This window comes from Typopeltis vanoorti, chromosome 12, assembly GCF_054136105.1.
Source record: "Typopeltis vanoorti isolate ZY-2024b chromosome 12, IOZ_Tvanoo_1.0, whole genome shotgun sequence".
Taxonomy (NCBI): Eukaryota; Metazoa; Arthropoda; class Arachnida; order Uropygi; family Thelyphonidae; genus Typopeltis; species Typopeltis vanoorti.
The window spans coordinates 135,347,153-135,366,459 of record NC_143560.1 but is presented as its reverse complement, the minus strand read 5'-3'; the positions used below and the strand labels follow the sequence as shown (position 1 = coordinate 135,366,459).

The 19,307-nt window shown below is 36.7% G+C and overlaps 1 protein-coding gene across 1 annotated transcript; it reads left to right on the top strand.

The window, feature by feature from the left end:
• Nucleotides 1-131: 131 nt before the first annotated feature.
• Nucleotides 132-18,967, top strand: LOC150101243 (uncharacterized). Its single transcript, XM_090401979.1, has 2 exons — nucleotides 132-880; nucleotides 18,949-18,967. Exon 1 carries the CDS (start codon nucleotides 259-261, stop codon nucleotides 874-876), a length of 618 nt encoding a protein of 205 aa, XP_090258105.1. The 5' UTR covers nucleotides 132-258; the 3' UTR covers nucleotides 877-880; nucleotides 18,949-18,967.
• The last annotated feature ends 340 nt before the right edge of the window (nucleotides 18,968-19,307 follow it).

Here is a 19,307-nt window from a genome sequence, read left to right as displayed (position 1 = left end):
CAATTTTGTTTCGTCAAAATAAAATCACTATAATAGTAGAGTTACCAATTATACGTGGCGCTGTTAGCTCTCTTAATCCACAGTCGTAGCTCAGTTCGAGAGTTTGCATATGCCGCAAGTTTCGAGAGTTTACGTATGGTGTTTCGAGGATTGTCGCTGTGTATCAGAAACCTTTAGTGTATTATTGATGTACTCGAATACTGCTTTATTTCTGCATGTATTAAAATTAAGACTATTTTCGTGCACACGGGAAGGGAGATGTTTTCTTCTCGGACTAACCCTAGTCCGAATAGAAGCAGTATTAAAGAAGCAAATGATCATTTGCAACTGCTTCATCAAAGAGTTGCGGAATTGGAGAAAACAGTACAAGAACAGGCGGAAGCTTTAATTAAGAAAGATGAATTAATGCAAACTAAACTTATGGAATTGTGTGAAGCTAAGGATGCAGAAATTAGAGAATTAATTCGAAAGAATGAAATAGGCGAAGAGAGGAGCAAAAGGCAAGAACAGCAGTTAAAGGAAAAGGATTTACAAATAGAACATCTTTCGCACAGGTGCGCCCAAGTTGATGATGTAGTAGCCTTTACTCCTAGTGTGGAAAAACTTCTTTCAGCTTTGAAAAAACTTCCATCCAGAACAATTTTAAAGCACTGTACTACTTCAAAGACTAAGACCCGTTCAATTAATCGTGCGCATAGTAGATCAGAACGAAGATCCGCAACCAGTGGAGATAGCGTAACGCATGATGTCAATTCTGTAGACGGGCACTCATCAGCCCCAAGTCAGTCCTTTGCTGATCTTAGAATCGGGAGAAGTTTTAACATAAACAGCAATTTTTCATTGTCAGAGGATGAAGCAGAAGATGAAATCGTTTAAAAAAGTAATAATATTGAAAAGCAGCGTACCTGTTTATGGATTTTTTTTTTCTTGCCGAATGCAATATTTATAACCAGTGTGTGATAAATTAACTTAAATTATTTATATAAAAAATATAGTGCATGACAACGCTTTTAAAATTACATCTGATATTCAGTTCATTACAAAAATATTATTTCCTCCTTCCGCTCGTTTCTTTATTCTGATAAGCCACAAGTTTATTTACTTCAAAAGTAAATACTCTAAAATAAAAAATCGATACGTATTGAAATTTAATTTCTTAAGTAATTTATGAAAATTAAGTGCAACCAATTATCTATTTTTACTGTAATGCTTATAGGAGACACTGATATCTATAAAATAATTTTGTTTTAAAGATACCACATTTCTTTAAAACAAAACAGCTGATTGTTTCATATGCTGGCATATTTGTGTTTCATACAAATTGTTTGTTAGGAAACAGTTTCAATTTGTTTTAAACAAAAGGAATGTTATTATCTAATGTCGAGCAGTTAGGATGAAATGATAGATTTCCTAATCGAGAACAGTTAACCAGTCATTTTGCCAATCATTGAAATGGTTATAGTGGAATTAATATTTATTGTTTAAAATGTAATGAGGACAGAAGGTTAAAGGTTGGTCGATTGGTAGAGCCTCTGCTACTAATGGCTCGCAAAAAGTTAAGAAAGTTTGAGCGAGGTTAGTAGGTGGAAGGGGTCAATTGTTCGATGCTGTTGGCACGCCCTCCCTCGATGAGTCTGTGGACTCCCTGGGGGTGTCTAATAATAATAATAATTGCTGAAGGTAAAAAATCATAAATTCTGTTCTTTAAAGTCTTTATATTCAAATACCAAACTCAAAAGATTTAACTTTAATATTTTATGAACATTTTTCAGTAATTTTTTTTTCATGATCTATTGATATGATTTTAAGATATGTCTTTTTCACTGCAACTGAAAATATATTTTTGGTCTAACTTTTTTACATCCAAGGAAAGAAATGCTTCTCTTTATATAATTATTTATGCTACTTCAGAATTAGAAAAGAGCCATAATTTAATATTTTATGAATATGTCACAATAATTCATTTTTTCATGATGTATCATTATGCTTTTAAAATATATTTTTTCACTTCTTTACAAAAATGTATTTTTGTTTTAACTTATAATGATGGCTACACTTTTTGATATCAGATTTCAAAAATTACACTTTAAAACAAACACCAAACTGATAACTTCCTTCATACAGTCTATTCATATCATTCTGTAAACTCCCAATGTGTGCTCCACTCTTCATAGTTTTCTCCAGCTTTGCATCATCTGCAAATAGCTGCTTATCTTCAAAAACTGTTCCAATATCATTAACATTTAAATTAAACAATAATGGCCCCAAATATCTCTGTGGCTCACAAGTAATGGCTTTCTTCTTTTGGGATAACTGTCCTCCATGTACACTTATGATACCTATCTTTCAGCCAGTAACCTATCCAACTCACTAATCTAGTGAGTTGGATAGGTTATAATTTAATTCATTCATTCCAATTTAGTTAACTTGTCACATGGAAAAAAGTCTTTGTAAAATTTAAGTATACTGTTATTTATGCATTGAACATGTTCTTTGCATTCATGACTGTTAATAGTACAAAGGAGATTTGCAAAATATGACTTCCCATTAAAATCCTGCTGACCGTCACAAAAGAGCTCTGCTGGTGTCCAATGCTAGTCTCATCACCCTCTCCTGGACTTCAACCACATCCATAATACATAATCTGTAGGTTCAGTCTTTGTGATATGGAATAGTTATACCCTCTATCCTCTCCTTTGGGACTTACGCTGTTGCAATCCTCAACACACGGACTGTTGCAAGACTTGATAAACAGATCTGCATGTTATGTTCAAATCATGCAGTGACCTGTTCATCAGGATATTTCATCATAAGTGTGATAGCATGAGAAGCTTGAGCATTAGAAAGAATTGCAAGCAGGAGGTATATGAAAAATTAAGTAAATTCTGTCAGAAAAGCAATAAGATTTAATCACCTTGGCTGCTTCTGCTGCAACCAGTCTACCATTTTCATATCATATCATATATATCACAATACCATCTTCTCATGATTATTCTTTCTTCTTCCAAACATCAAACTGTCTAGAATTCTTCTTGGCTTGATCATCTCATACTGCACTTTTTTCTTTCCTTACCATCTGGCTCACCTTATTGTGAGCCAGATGGTAAGGAAAGCAACTTAACCACAGGCGAGTTTAGTACTTCTCTGAGAACAAATTGCCACTACTTGCATGGAGCTTAGTAAATTAAATAGCTCTGTTGCCACTCTTCAAGAAGAACTAATCAACATCTTAAATCCTGAAATTACGACCCCAACTTCAGCGAGATCACGTGGTCGTAAATCTATCATCAGAAATACTCACTGAAGAAGCCAAGAATGCTCTCAGTTTAGGACATAACTTTGCCATCACACCTAAACAAATTCCAAAATTAGAAATCGTGATGAAGGTAGAACGGGGCATCTACGATCTTCTGCCAGCAATGGCCAATAATATACACTTAGATATCGCAAATATTCTAAACAAAGCTAAACCACCACCAAAATGCATCTCCGTTATAATGAAATAACTGTCTTTAAAAAGTTATATAAGAATAAAAATATTATCATTACAAAAGCCGATAAAGGAAATGCTACAGTTATCATGGGTCAAGAAGATAATAACAAAAAAAAATGCAAGATCTCCTTTGTGACGGTTCCACATACCAAATTATAGATCGAGACCCCACTATGTCTCAAAGAAAAAAAGTTAGAAAATTACTAAAAAAAATGACTTCCTTGCCCAAAGAAATCAAAAAAATAAAACCAATTCATGTTAAACCACCCCATATTTATGGATTACCAAAAATCCACAAACCTAATAACCCCCTACGCACCATAGTAGATAGCATAGATAGTTCCACGTATAAACTGGCCCAACAGTTAGCCTCCTCTTACTGGCAACTCCTCTACTAAAGTTTTTGTAAAAAATTCAGTCTATTTCAAAACACTAGTTAAAAATTGTATCCTAAAAACTTCAGACATAATGGTTAGTTCTGATGTCACCTCTTTATTTACCAATGTACCACTTATACACACTCTGGATTTGATCAAGTCTAAATTTCCCCTTGATATTTTTGAATTAATCAAATTTACTATGTATGCATGTTACTTTACATGGAGAGGAAAAATCTACAAACAGATTAATGGTATGGGCTCCCCCCCTTAGCAAACTTTTACATGGAACACTTTGAAAACAAAGCACTTACCACAGCTATATTACTATTACTATTAATACGGGCAACTCCAGGGAGTCATTAGACTCATCGAGGGAGGCCCCCAAATCATATTCATCACAACTATTCGACATTCATACAGTATCTATCATACCTCGCCTTAAACTCATTCATTGTCACAGCATCCACCGCAGACTCAGGGAGTGCATTCCACTCATTCACTACTCTAAAAGTAAAGAACCCAGCTCTAACACCTTTACTAACCACACTTTTGCCCAGTTTCCATGGATATCCCCTAGTCCTCCCACAACCAGCCCTGTTCTCAAAAATATCTTCTGAATTAATTTTATAGAAACCCTTCAGTAATTTGAATGTCTCAATCATATCTCCCCTCCTCTGCCTATCAACCAATTTTTGCAACCTACAAATCCTCAACCTGTTCTCATATGGTTCATTCCACAGACCTGCTATCATCTTGGTCACTCGCCTCTGGATCCTCCCCATCAAGAAGAAACCTAGGTGACCAAATCTGAGCACAGTAGTCAAGATGGGGTCTTATCAAGGATCGATACAGAGGAACAATAACCTGCTTGTCTCTGCTTGTCAACGTATTCTTCAGCAACCAAGTGATTTGATGAGCTGATTTGGCCACTTTTGCAATGTGTCCCCTAAATTTCAATTCCTTATCCACCAACACTCCTAAATCTCGTGTCTCATCAATTTCCTGGAGCACGGTTCCACCAATGCAGTAAACTGCTGCCAATCTTTTCACCCCAAAATGCATAACCTTACATTTTGCCACATTAAATTGACATCCATTCTCCTTAGCCCAGACCTCCAATCTATCCATATCATCCTGCAAAATTTTGACGTCATCTGCATTCATTATTGCCCTACCCAACTTCGCATCATCTGCAAACAAATGAACTGTTCCTCTCAGATCCTTTGCTATATCATTTATGAACAAATTAAACAGCAGTGGTCCAAGAACAGATCCTTGTGGCACACCACTAGTCACAGGCCGTCTTGTGGACTCTACTCCTGAGTAAACCACTCTCTGTCAACCACCCTCCTATCCATCTCACCAACCCTATGTCCATTCCCATATGCTGCAATTTACTGATAGAATTCCATGTGGTATCCTGTCAAAGGCCTTAGCAAGGTCCAGTAGAATCACTGTAAACCCATTACCCTTATCCAGTTCAGCCGTCACTGTGTTATAATACGTGAGCAAGTTACTGAGGCATGACCTACCCTTCACAAAACCATGCTGTCCTGGATACAGTATCCCATTTTCTTCTATCCAATCTTGTATTTTCCTCTTGACTATTTTCTCTAAGACCTTGATAATGATTCCTGTTATGCTGATTGGCCGGTAATTTTCAACAGCAGCCTTGGAACCACCTTTGTGCAGTGGAACTATTTTCCCCTCTTTCCACCCCCTTGGGACTGACCCAGTCCTGAGGCTCAAATTAAACAAAATGGTCAAGGGCACTGACAATTCTTAGGCCGCTTCACGTACGACACGAGCTGGTATACCATCCAATCCCACAGATGTATTGACATTGAGGTTCTGTAATAGACTAGTTACCTCTACTTCATTCATCACAATTCCAGTATAAGCTGTTGGTTCTTCCATTCCTGCAAAGTCACCACCTGGATGATATACTCTTGCAAAGTGCTCGCTCAGTAATTTCACAATATCGACTGATTCGGTTACCTCCCTACCCTCAGCATTTTTTAAGATCATTCTACCATGAGCATTTTTCCTTTTATTTGCAACATATTGAAAAAACTGTTTGGGATTCTCTTTAGTCTGCGTATCCAATTTCCTTTCGTAATCTGCTTTTGCTTTTCTTACCACCCTTGTTACCATCCTGGCCTGAGCTTTATACTGTTCCTGCGCCTGATGGTCACCCTTCTCCTTAAATTCCCTCCACAATTGTTTCTTTTTTTGCAGCTCAAGCTTAATAGTGTTATTCATCCATTTAACCCCTACTTGATTTATTATTCGGACTCTTGGTATACAGTCAACCATTGCCTCCTGCAAACAGTTCTTAACCACCTCCCATGCACTATCAACATCCAGCCCTTGCAGTTTTACATGCCATGGCATTGAGCCAAGCACACCCCTAAGCTTGTCATACTTACCAGCCCGGTAATTCCACGTGTACCCTGTCTTAATTGTAAATTCGACTCCTTTAGCCACCTCCCAAGTCATGACCTTATGGTCACTCTCACCAATTGGTGGCAAATGGTCATGTTCGTTACAGCCACATTCTCAGTTGCAATTACTAGGTCCAGCACTCTCTGCCCCCTGGTATTTTCCAATACATGTTGCCGTAGATAGTTGTCCCTTAATAACTTCATAAAATCCAATTCCTTCCTCCCATGTGCCCTCTCCTCTCTCCAGTCAATGTTACCATAATTGAAATCACCCATAATAATTACCTTCCTTCCACTCATTTCTTCTATTTGCTTATGCATACTATCCCCACCATCCACTCCATCACCCGGTCTATAGCAGCACCCAATTGTTTATTTTGTTCTGCTAGATTCTATCTCACACCAAACAGCCTCAAATATGCTTTTTTCCCCATCCTGCAGTTCAACTTCTATACTCCTTGGCTGAAGCTCATCAGCTATCATCAATAACACTCCTCCCCCTTTTTATTCACCCTGTCACTCCTGAACACGCTATACCCGTCGCATTCAATCCCACTAGCTTTATCATCTTCTGTCAGCCATGTTTCACTGATACCGACAACCTGTGGCCTGGAAGTGCCAACCATGGCCAAAAACTCTTCCTTCTTGTTCCTAATACTCCTGGCATTAGTGTACATGAAATCACAGAAGCCCATTTGTCCCATCCCTACTTTGATTCCTTATACTAACTATCCCATTCTGATTTGTTGTTCGTCGTACTCGCTCGGGTATAATATACTCATTCATACACTTAACTGCCCCCCTAAAGTCTGCATATCTACTCCCCCCCCTCTTAATAAATCTAGTTTCCCTGAGTCTGTACATCCACTTCCACATCATTCATCAACACTCAAGTCTCCGTACACCAACTCCATTCAAATGTAACCCATCCATCTTATATAAGTCCTTTCGCCCATCGAACTCATTCCACACATCCACAAATTCCACACCACTCTCCATGCATAACCCATGCATAAAGTCATTGGCAATTATGGCCCTCCTCCTAAAGACTTCGCTGTCATACCGCGGTAAGATACTCACCATCCTAACTCTCTCACTCTTCTCTTTTGCTACCTCAAACAACTCCCTCACATCCTCTATCATTTCCATTTTGTCCTCTTTCAAATCATTCGTTCCTGCCACGATTATCATCTCTTTCGCCCTCTGTTTTTGCAGTCGAATAGATTCGCTGACATCCTTTATGTTCGCACCCGGCTGGTACGACTTCGTTAAACTCTCAATTATTATGCCTCTTAATAGCGAATCCCCATACAGCACTCGCTCCTTCATTTTATTGACATTTACGAACATTCTATTATTTGCCGTCACAGACTTCCGCCGGTTATTTGTCGGTACGTTCAACACACATTTTTCCATACGCTACAGTTGTCTTTTAGCTCTGTGTATCGCACCATTCAAACGGGCAATTTCGCTACTCGCATTTATCTCACCATTTTCATTATCGATCAAATCATCCATTCTTTCTGTGTTTCTACCTTCATTTACACTTTCAGCGACGCTCTCACACCTATCTGGCACTACCACGCAATTCTCTAGCACACTGCCATTTTCTACATCCTGACTATCGTTAACGATATCACTCTCGGCACACGAAACACGCTTGAAGTCCTCATTCTCTTTACACTTTCTACACATATTAACTCCACTATCACTTTCTAACCAGACTCCCACCGCTCTTTGCAAGGCATACATCTCACAGACAGCACATTGCATAAATTCGTTTACATCAAAACTCTTAAACAAACATGGCGACCTGGCTGCCATTTTTTTCTTTATCGGTGCCATGTGTACGCTATCTTTTCTTAAAAATAATAATTAAAATAACAGAAAACACGCAAAAATTGCACAGACACACCAAGAAACAAAAAGCAAACAATACTACTTAAAATTCTAGTAAAATATCTAATGTTAACACAAAATACTACTAATCTTTTCAGGAGCTCTCGACAAGCCGACGATCTAATCAGTGCGACATACAAGCCACTAGTTTGGTTATGCTATGTAGATGATGCATTTGCCATTTGGCCCCATGGACAAGACACTTTGGATGCATTTGTCACCTACCTAAACAGTCAACACCCCAAAATCCACTTCACAGTAGAAAAAGAATCTAATAGCTGTTTACTATTTCTTGACACATTAGTCACCTGCTTTTCAGATGGATCACTATCTTTTTCCATTTACAGAAATCCAACACACACAGGAAGATACCTACATAAACAATCACATCATCATCCACTCCAACAGTATGGCATTTTAAAAACACTCATACACAGAGCCAGAGCCATTTGTTCTAATGATACAGCTCTGACCACAGAACTCAAATATCTGCGCCATATGTTCTTAGCCAAAGGCTACAATCCCTACAAAATACTACACAGCCCCATTACTCCTCCCTTCCCTAATACACAAAAACACAACATGACCATCTATTGCCTATGTCAGAGGTACATCAGAAAAGACAGCCAAAGTACTGATGAAACATTGCCTTCGCACCACTTTCAAACCACATGTAAAACTAGCAACTCTGATCCACTCGCCTAAGGATAAATTTCACCTTTTAGCACACCCAGGAATGTATGAAGTTCCCTGTGACTTAGCCTACTATGGACAAACAGGAAGATCAGTTAACATCCGCCTGGAAGAACATAAAAAATACATTCGCTACTATTACTATGGCAAGTCAGGACTGGCAGACCATACTTTGGATACCCCTTCACACAGGATTAGATGGAAGGAAACAAATGTGCTATTTGGGAGTTGTTACAGATCTGAAGGATTATTTTTTGAGTCAGCAATGGCTTTGAAGAATTCTCCTAACTTGAACAAGTACGGTTGCATTAATTTGCCAAAAATTTCGGAGACTATCATCCTAAGAGCAACTCCCACATAGCTGTAATGATTTTTTTTTTTTCAACATTAGAGGGCACCATAAATAGGACTTTAGATCTTTTGTACACTTCAGTTTTATTGTTTTACTTACTCACTGTCGCGTACAAGTGTGTTGTGCTCTGATGATGTTGATTTGAAAGTCAGCAAAATATAAGCAGTTAATTAAACATCTTTTGATTAAATTGTTTGGTGTTGTTAATACCGTTAAAAACTTAAGTCATGAATAACTGTCAACACCTAAGCTTATCTGTTATATTCATGTTGTGCTTCCTCTATAATGCCCTCTTCTTCTAAATTGCATACTGAACTTTTCCATTTTGCACCTTTATTTAGCTTTTGAACTTGGGATTGCATTCTGATACTGCTTGTGTTAAATAGTTCTTGATCAGTGCCCATGCAGCATTTTCTTTTCCTCCGAACACCTCATTCCATGCTATAGCTCCAAACTGTCTCCTAAGCTATTCATAATCACTTCACTTGTAGTTCCACATATATCCTTTCTTTACAGTAGTCATATAGTTAATCTCAACTGAGCTAATCACTCTCATCACCTGCAGGAAGGTGTAACACCATATTCACAACTTATGATATGATCGCATCAGATTTACTATCCTTGCATACTCTCTGTTACATTCTGCCTAAGATAATTTTTCATCAAAAAATTTGTTTACCTGATTCCAAGATAGCATCTTTTTATTCCTAATGTATATCACCATATTAAAATCACCCATGATGATTACCCCTCTCCTGTTCACAAAGTCAGTTTACTCGTACATTTCTTTGTTACTATTCTCTACATTCCTCGACATATAGGCACATCACCATCATCAATTTCCTGATGTTTGCCCTCAAGAGATGTCCAACTTCTATGGCAACACTACATGATTAAGCTTACCTCTTACTAATCTCCTATCAACAATTTTCATTCAAATTAGTCTATTACTTGTCAGCACTCCAATATTGTGATATATAATATTTCATACTACTAAGGCATTTTTGACTGAATCAGTCTACCTAGAAATTTGTCTTCCTCTGGGTCTCTTTTCTTCCTTGGCAGCATTTGAGGCTGTGTGAATTAAGCTAATCTAAGGTGGTATGGCCACTTAAATAGAATGTGTGAGTAAAGGTTAGCAAAACTCACACAGTCTCAAATGCTAACAATGTCAAGTTGCTTTTTTAATATAAGTTTTAAAAGAGGTAAACCGTGAGTAGACATAACTATACATAAAAATATAACGGAAAAACTCACGTAGAAAAATTATTTAATGGTATAATTTTCGCCCGTGTGTCACAGGCATCTTCAGTACAATTAGGCACAAAAATTAAACATTAACTGACAATTCCAAAAAGCGCCACCTAAGTAGCTGGTGTAAGATAACTAAAAAGGTCAATAACTTTCCTAAAAAAAAAAAAAAAAAAAAAAAAAAAAAAAAAAAAAAATTAATACAATAAAAAGTTAGGAAAGATTAGCTGATTTGTAAAGTACTATCTCCTATAAAGGGGACAGACGTAAGCCGTCGGATCTGTTTAAGTTAGGAGAATGAAGTAGAGTTTCACATGCTTCTTTATAAAGGCGTTCCATGAGAAACTGACTTTTGTGAAGAACTCTTGTCTTTTTCCAATGAACTCTGTGTCTAGTGAAGATGGCATGTTCTGCAAGTCCAGACTTTTCAGGTTTAAAGTATTCAATATAAGATTGGTGTTCTTCTAGCCGAATGGAGGCAGATCTTCCCGTTTGTCCGAAATAACATAATCCACAAGAGCACGGAATCTGGTAGACACCTGGATGATTGAGATGTGGAAGCTTGTCCTTTGGAGAAGCGAGAAAGGTGGAGATTTTTCTAAAAGGTCGAAAGGCAACAAAAATATTCAGTGGTTTTAAAATTTTTGCTATACGTTCACTGATGCCTTGTATATAAGGGATGGTAACACAGAGGAAATAACGCGCATTACCATCCCTTATATACAAGGCATCAGTGAACGTATAGCAAAAATTTTAAAACCACTGAATATTTTTGTTGCCTTTCGACCTTTTAGAAAAATCTCCACCTTTCTCGCTTCTCCAAAGGACAAGCTTCCACATCTCAATCATCCAGGTGTCTACCAGATTCCGTGCTCTTGTGGATTATGTTATTTCGGACAAACGGGAAGATCTGCCTCCATTCGGCTAGAAGAACACCAATCTTATATTGAATACTTTAAACCTGAAAAGTCTGGACTTGCAGAACATGCCATCTTCACTAGACACAGAGTTCATTGGAAAAAGACAAGAGTTCTTCACAAAAGTCAGTTTCTCATGGAACGCCTTTATAAAGAAGCATGTGAAACTCTACTTCATTCTCCTAACTTAAACAGATCCGACGGCTTACGTCTGTCCCCTTTATGGGAGATAGTACTTTACAAATCAGCTAATCTTTCCTAACTTTTTATTGTATTAATTTTTTTTTTTTTTTTTTTTTTTTTTTTTTTTTTTTTAGGAAAGTTATTGACCTTTTTAGTTATCTTACACCAGCTACTTAGGTGGCGCTTTTTGGAATTGTCAGTTAATGTTTAATTTTTGTGCCTAATTGTACTGAAGATGCCTGTGACACACGGGCGAAAATTATACCATTAAATAATTTTTCTACGTGAGTTTTTCCGTTATATTTTTATGTATAGTTTTTTAATATAATTCTTCTTTTAATGTCATGTGCTCACTTCCCTAATCTTTCTCAGAACTTTCATATTTGTGGTCCCTAATCTTTGATCAAGTGCTTTATTTCTAACCTAACTCTTAGTTAGGTTAGAAATAATAGATTGATTTGAACACTGTCTTGTATATTGCTAGTTTGGTGTTTTGACTAATTTTATTCTTATTCCATGCAAATTTATTCATCTGGCTGCCCCAACATGTCAGCTATGCCTATTTTGTTGTCTGTTCTCAAATTTAATTTGCCATCTTCACTAAAAACTGAATATGCCAGGTTCAAATCCTTGGCATATTCTCATGATTTCTCAACTATTTGTTGTAAAGTGGAAATCTGATCTTGACAGTCTGTATTTGACCTCAACCCAGCTTATTCTTCTCAAAGTTTTTCTTCCACAATTTGTCAAATTACAAACATACTTGCATAAATCTTACCTGGAACACTTAGTATAGAAATTCTTCTGTTATTCTCGCATTCAGCTTTCCCTTTTTTATAGATGGGAAATTTTAGAGCTTTACTCCAATCACCTATAATTTTACCTTCTGATCATGTCCTTTAAGTTATGCAGTATAGCCATTGCAAAACTTATGCCTTCTATTTAAGCATTTTTGGTCAAATATCATTGACTCTAGTTGTCTTTCCACATTTCCAATTTTTGACAGCTTTTTTCTACCTTAATGTATGATGTGTACTCTTGTGTTATGCATTTCACTTGAAAAATTTCTACTATGGTTCTGTCAGTGCTCATTTCATTAAAGTCTTTCAAAGTAATTACTCCAAACATCTACGATATCCTCATCTTTAGTTTTTTCATGTTACCTTTATCATCTTTGTTTCCTTTTACATTTCTAAGTTTTTTCAATAACCTCCAGAACATTTTGCCACCTTCCCAGTATTTATTTTCTAAATTCTTACCGAAGACTTTCCATGAGTTTTGTTTAACTTCTTTTACACACAGCGCAGCTCTTACAGTTTTCTCTATATTATTTTAAGGAATCTGGTGACATTTGCTAGGAACTTTTGGTATGCTTTCTTGTTGTCCTGGACTGCTTTTTTAATATCTTGTGTCCGCCATTATTATTATTATTATATAGGCTTTCTCATGGAGTCAGTAGACTCATTGTGGGAGACCCAAATTATTCACACAATATCTATCATGTCTCTTCTTGAACTCATTGACAGATGAAGCACTCACAACTGAGTCAGGCAATGCATTCCATTCATTCACTACACTTCAAGCAAAAAATCTAGTCCTAACTCCCTTGTTAACCACACTCATACTTAATTTCCAGGGATGACCTCTTGTTCTTCTATCACTATCCCACTGCTGAAATATTTCCCCTACATCAATCCTTTTTAATTAATTTTTTTTATTTCGTATGACGATTCAACTGCCTGAGTCCTTTTACGGGAAGGTATGGCACCATCTCAGTTCCCCCCCCCCCATTTTTATCTGGGCTTGGGACCAGCATAGCTGCCGAATCAGATCTATGGCTGGAGGGACCGTCTTCAGTTATTCCTGACAGTAATCTGTGTGTGTTCATGGAGATGGTTTGCCTGTTTTGTGGGAAAAAAAACCTGAATTTCCTGGTGAAAAAACCACCTACCTCCGTATGAGACTGGCTAACTAACCTCTCATCGAAAGAGACCAGATAAAGGTTCCTCATGGCATGGACAGGAATCGAACCCAGGTCTTTCCAACAAAAGGGCTTCATCTATACCGACTGAGCTATGGAGGCTCTATCAATGTTATAAAAACCTTTTAGTAACTTAAATATTTCTATAGGATCTCCATTCAGAATGCACCTGAAGTTTTCTATGTTAATGCCTATTTTCATAATTTTGATCTTTGTATTGCTGATTTTCATGGCATATTTGTTACAGCAACTTATAACTTCTGTAACCTACAAACTATCAATGTAGGGAACATTCCTTACACTGCTCACCAATTTGGTCACTCCCCTCTGAATCTTTTCTACTACTTCCACATTTCCAAGGAATCCAGACCTGAGCACAATAATACAGATGTGAATGTATCAACACCTTATAAAGAGGAATAATAACTTCTTTATCTCTACATATTAGTGTATTCTTCAGTAACCAAGTAATTCTATGAGCTATCTTTGGACACCTTAGTAATACGGCCTTTGAACTTCGACTCTCTATCCACCAACACCCCCAAGTCCCTAGCCTCATCAATCTTTTGGAGTACAGTTCCATCAATGTGGTACACAGTTTGTGATCTTTTAATCCCAAAATGCATACCTTTACACTTTTTCACATTGAACTGATATCCATGATCTTTTTCCCATACTGCTAACTTATTTAAATCATCCTGTAAGGTCTCTACATCAGCTTGATTAATTATTGTGCTACTCAACTTTGCATCATCAGCAAACAACTGAATACCCCCTCCCTTCAAGTCATTTCCTATATAATTTATGTACAAATTAATAATGGTCCAAGCATAGAGCCTTGCAGTACACCACTGGTCACCTGCTTCATCCTGGACTCTGCTCCTTCATACATGACTTTTTGGTATCTCTCCATGAGCCATTCTTGTATCCACATCACCAATTTAATATCCATTCCTATTTGTTTTAATTTGCATAACAGTATTTATTCCATCGGGTATGCTGTCAAAAGCCTTAGCAAAATCTAGCAGTATGACTGTGTAGCCATTCCCTTTGTCCAGCTCAGCTCTCATTCTATTATAAAAAGTTAATAAAGTACTAAGACACCATGATGTCTTATTTTATTATCCTTGCAGACAATTTCACCACATGCCTCCCTAGCTGAATCATTCAGTGTTTTCTTCAGAGTTTGCCACTTAGATGACTCTGAGGTTTAGTTCTTGTTTTCAAACTGTTTCATTTTTCCTTCAATATTGTTTGTATTGTTGGGTCTGCAGTTTACATGTAAAAACTGCTGAACATTAATTCTATTTAAAATTTCTTACGTTTTGTTCTTTTCAGTGTGGTTTTCATTTTTGTCTTACTTAAAATTTCAAATCTTCTGTACACTCTTGAATCCTGTAATTAGTACAAAGATGTCACTATCAACAAGACATAATCAATGAATCATTTCTTATTTCTTGCATCTTTTCTCCATGAGAATTTGTGCATGTTTTTATGTTGGAACATGCTAGTTGTAATGGCCATAGAAACAACCAACTGAATATCCCTTCCCCTCAACTCCCGCCTCACACAATACTGCTTCAAAACTAGTACTACCACTGATCCTCTTTGTATCTTCACCTTGTGCTGTTTGCATAATTCCCAAACTATCATCCAAATCCAAAAGAATTTTTTCATTATGCTGCAAACAAAAGAAAGAATAAATGTGGAAGAATAACTTTATTGAATGCAAATGGTACTCTAGTGTCAGAAGCTAATGAGATGGTTTAATGAGTGTTCACTTTGCTAAGATATATCAACCAGCTGTATGTAACATGGTGCACAGTGCTAATGCCACATTGGATGAAGAGCTAGAGGTTTATGAAAACGGGTTGAAGAAATGCTACATAACCTGGATAAGAATTTGTCAATAGGGACAGACGGAATATCAGCACATTTGCTAAAGGAATATTCAGCAAAATTGGTTAGACGTTTAAAATGTTTGTATAACTTGAGTCTCAGCTCAGGAATGGAAGGAATGTATGATAGTTCCATGGTACAAGGGTGGTGCAAAAACTGATCTGTCTAACTACCAACCTGTTGGTATCTCTGGTAGTGAAGATTTTAGTGGTAAGATTTGAGTGATTTTAGTGGATCTGTTGGTAGTGAAGATTTTAGAGAAGTTAGTAAGAACTTGCATACAGAAATGGGTAGACAAACAAGCTATACTCTGCAAGGAGTAGCATGGGTTTACTGAAGGAAGATCATGTTTTAGCAATTTGCTCATATTTTATAATGTTACAGCTGAGTTGGATAATGGGAATGGATATGCTATGATAATGTTGGATTTTCTATGGCATTTGATAGGATACCACACAAAAGGCTGTCGCATAAACTATAGAATATTAGATTGGAATATAAACTCTTGAATTGGATAAGTGAATAGTTGACAGACATACCAAAACGTGGTATACAATGGGTGTGAATCTGCCAGATTTAAGGTGACCAGTGGTGTACCTCAGGGTTCAGTCCTTGGGCCATTGTGGTTCAATCTATACATTAATGACATTAGAAAGGGTCTAACAGGAGCTGTGCAATGGTTTGCTGATGATGCAAAAATAGGCAGGGCAATCAGGAATGCTGCTGATATCCAGCACTTACAAAATGATTTGAATAAGCTGGAAATTGGGGCAAACGAAAATGGCTGTCAGTTTAATGTTAATGTTACGCACTTTGGTGTGTGATATTTCCAGCAGCATATTATATTAGCAGAGTTATGCTACAAGAAACTAATGAGTCTAGGGATCTTGGCTTTATGGTGGATAGGAATTTGAAGTTCAAAGGTTACTTAGCAAAAAGCTGCAAATACAACTCTGAGGATAATTGTGATGTTGAAGTGAACCTTCACATGTAAGGATAAGGAAGTCATTTTTCCTGTTTGTAGGGCCTTGATAAGACCACACCTTGATTATTGCTCAGATTTGGTCTCCTGGGTTCCAAGCTGTGGAAAGGGTGCAAAGAAGAGTTACAAAGATTATATCCAGATTGTGGGATTTAGATTATGAAGACAGCTTGAAAGCAAGTGGATTACAGACTGGTTAATGGAAGAAAGGGGAGTGATATGATAGAGGTCTGTAAACTTTTGAATGGGTCTTACAGGATATCATCTGATGAAATTTTTCGTTATATGGAAGGTCATGAGAGAACATGATGGCATCCGTGGAAGTTAAGTTTGTTCGCAATCAAGAAAGGGATAAGAGCTAGATTTTTCTCTCACAGAGCAGTGAGTGGGTGGAATAGTTTGCCATTAGAGGTATTGGGGTCGTCTAGTGTGAATGACTTTAAGAGACAGTATGACAGCTGGTTTGGGTAGTTTATAGCCTCTCTCTAGGGGTCCTAGATAATAATAATCATCATCAACAGCATTTCTCCTCCTTTCCTTTACTTTTTTTGTGAAAAACATTTATCCCTTCATTTTTGTTCGTTTTAGAATATCATCCTCATCCAATGATGTTTCACATATTTCAACAATTTGGGGGCGAATCAGTGCATCAATTTCATCCCACTTCTTTCTGATACTCTTGGTCTTCATAAATAATCATAGTAATCCATGCCTATTTGCGGCACCAGTAAGCTATATTTATATATCTCCTCAGACATAACTACTTCCCTTGCATCCCAGGCCATTCCATTCGTATGCAAGCCATTTTCATACAGATTCAGTTATTCTTCTGACATGCCATATCTCCCTCTCCACTCTGACTCTCCCTTTTTCTCTATCCATCTTGCATTTCTGTTCTCTTACTCTTATCTCTCACAGTACTCTTCTCTCCATTCATGATCATTTAAGTCTCATGTTCCACATCACCTCATCCTCTGATTTCTTGTTCATGTCAATCATTACCCCTCCCTTCTAAGCAGTCTCTCCATTCCACTCACATCATATTCATTTAAATGCAGTCCATCACTTTTATACAATTGCATTTGATTAATGTAGATGAACATCATGGTGGATAATCTGGAAACACTAGAAGTTCCAGTTTATCTAATCCTCTGCTTCCTTACTAATGTATGATAGGTATATTACTTTTTTTTTTAAAGATGAGATTCACATAACAAAGTTACACGAATTGCAAACAGCTCTATATTCACTTATTTATATTGTACATTTTTGAGGTTCTTTTGTCAGACAGAACTATTAAACATATCAGTTTTCTTCAGTTGTAAGCATTAGTAGTTTTGCAAATCAAATGTGCAAGCAGACGATAGACAAGAAGGTGGTATTAGTTGTGATGGATATTATATTCCAGTACTTTTATTATTGGAATATAATTATTGGCTTTTTTTATTAAGTTATTTTTTAATGTTGTGTGAATTTTTATTACCAAAACATTGGAAATTTTAAGTTTTTCTCATTAAATGCTAATCAAAGTATCAGTTGTGCTTGCTTTCAAATAGGTAATAGTGTTGTGGCACAAGCCATCTAATGTCCACATGCAGAGAAATATAGTTGTCTTCAAGACAGCTAGTGATTAATAAAAGTAAACATCTAATTTTTAATTTGATCTTATCAGTTCATCCTTAGTAAAATATTATGAAATTTATAAAGAAGAGTAAGTAGTTCACTAACCTAAAAACCAATTAAATACTCTACAGAAAATTATAAAAAAGTAGTAAATATGCCATTCAAATGATAAAGAAGAAATTCCAATCAAAGAATACTTATGATCCTCATATGAAACTTAGGAATGGAAGGAAAAGAGAGTGGGGGGGGGGGGAGCAAAAAACTTTAAGTGCAACAGTGAAAAACACATTGAAATCAGGAGGCAGTTTACGGATCTATATATAAAGTGAAGAATAATTTCAGAGATCTCAGCGTACCATATCAGATTTGTTCTTTGTGTTTGACCTAAATATATTTTTGTTTCTTCAAAACAAACACACCAGAAATATCCATAAAAGACTGATTCATCAGTTTGAAGTTAAAAGTGATTATAGATCAAGTTTTATGGGAGGAGGGAGTCAAATAACAGTAAAGCAAACCTCAAGTCTGAAATATTGTATGTGTAGGAAAAATTGAGACAGTTCATCTTTAATTTCACAGAACTAAAAAAAAATGGATGTTAAAGAATTATGCAGTTCCATGCATATCTCAACTGTATAGTTTTTGTCACTGAATTACATCGGATACCATGTATAAAATTTTATAGCAAGTAAATCTAAAATAACAACACTTATTTGTTTAGGAATCCCCCTGAGTTTTGAACTCACTGACTTAGACATTTGATTTAATGATTAAAACTATCATAAAAATTACATTCGGTTACATTAAATCAACTATAGATAATCTCATCTCATCTTCCTTTTACCTTGCAGTGTCGAGGGTTTATTAATCATCGCACCTCAAACCATTCACAGGATAAGGTGGTCAGCCCTGTGTCCGTAATGTTGAGTTCTCAAGGTTGGTTTGCCTGCTTTGCAGGATGAAAAATCCCTGGATAAACTGGGGAAAAATCCTACTGTCCACGCCCAAGACCAGCTAACTTAGCTATGGCTGAGCAAGATCCTCATGTCACCGACAGGAATTGAACCTAGGACACTCCTTCCCCAGGCATATGGTTGCAAAGCACACAGACACTAATATTGATAATGTATTTTGAAAAAGATATTTGAAATTGTATTTAGAGTGAAAGTACATACTTCTATCTTCATAAACCTGATAATTTAACTGATAG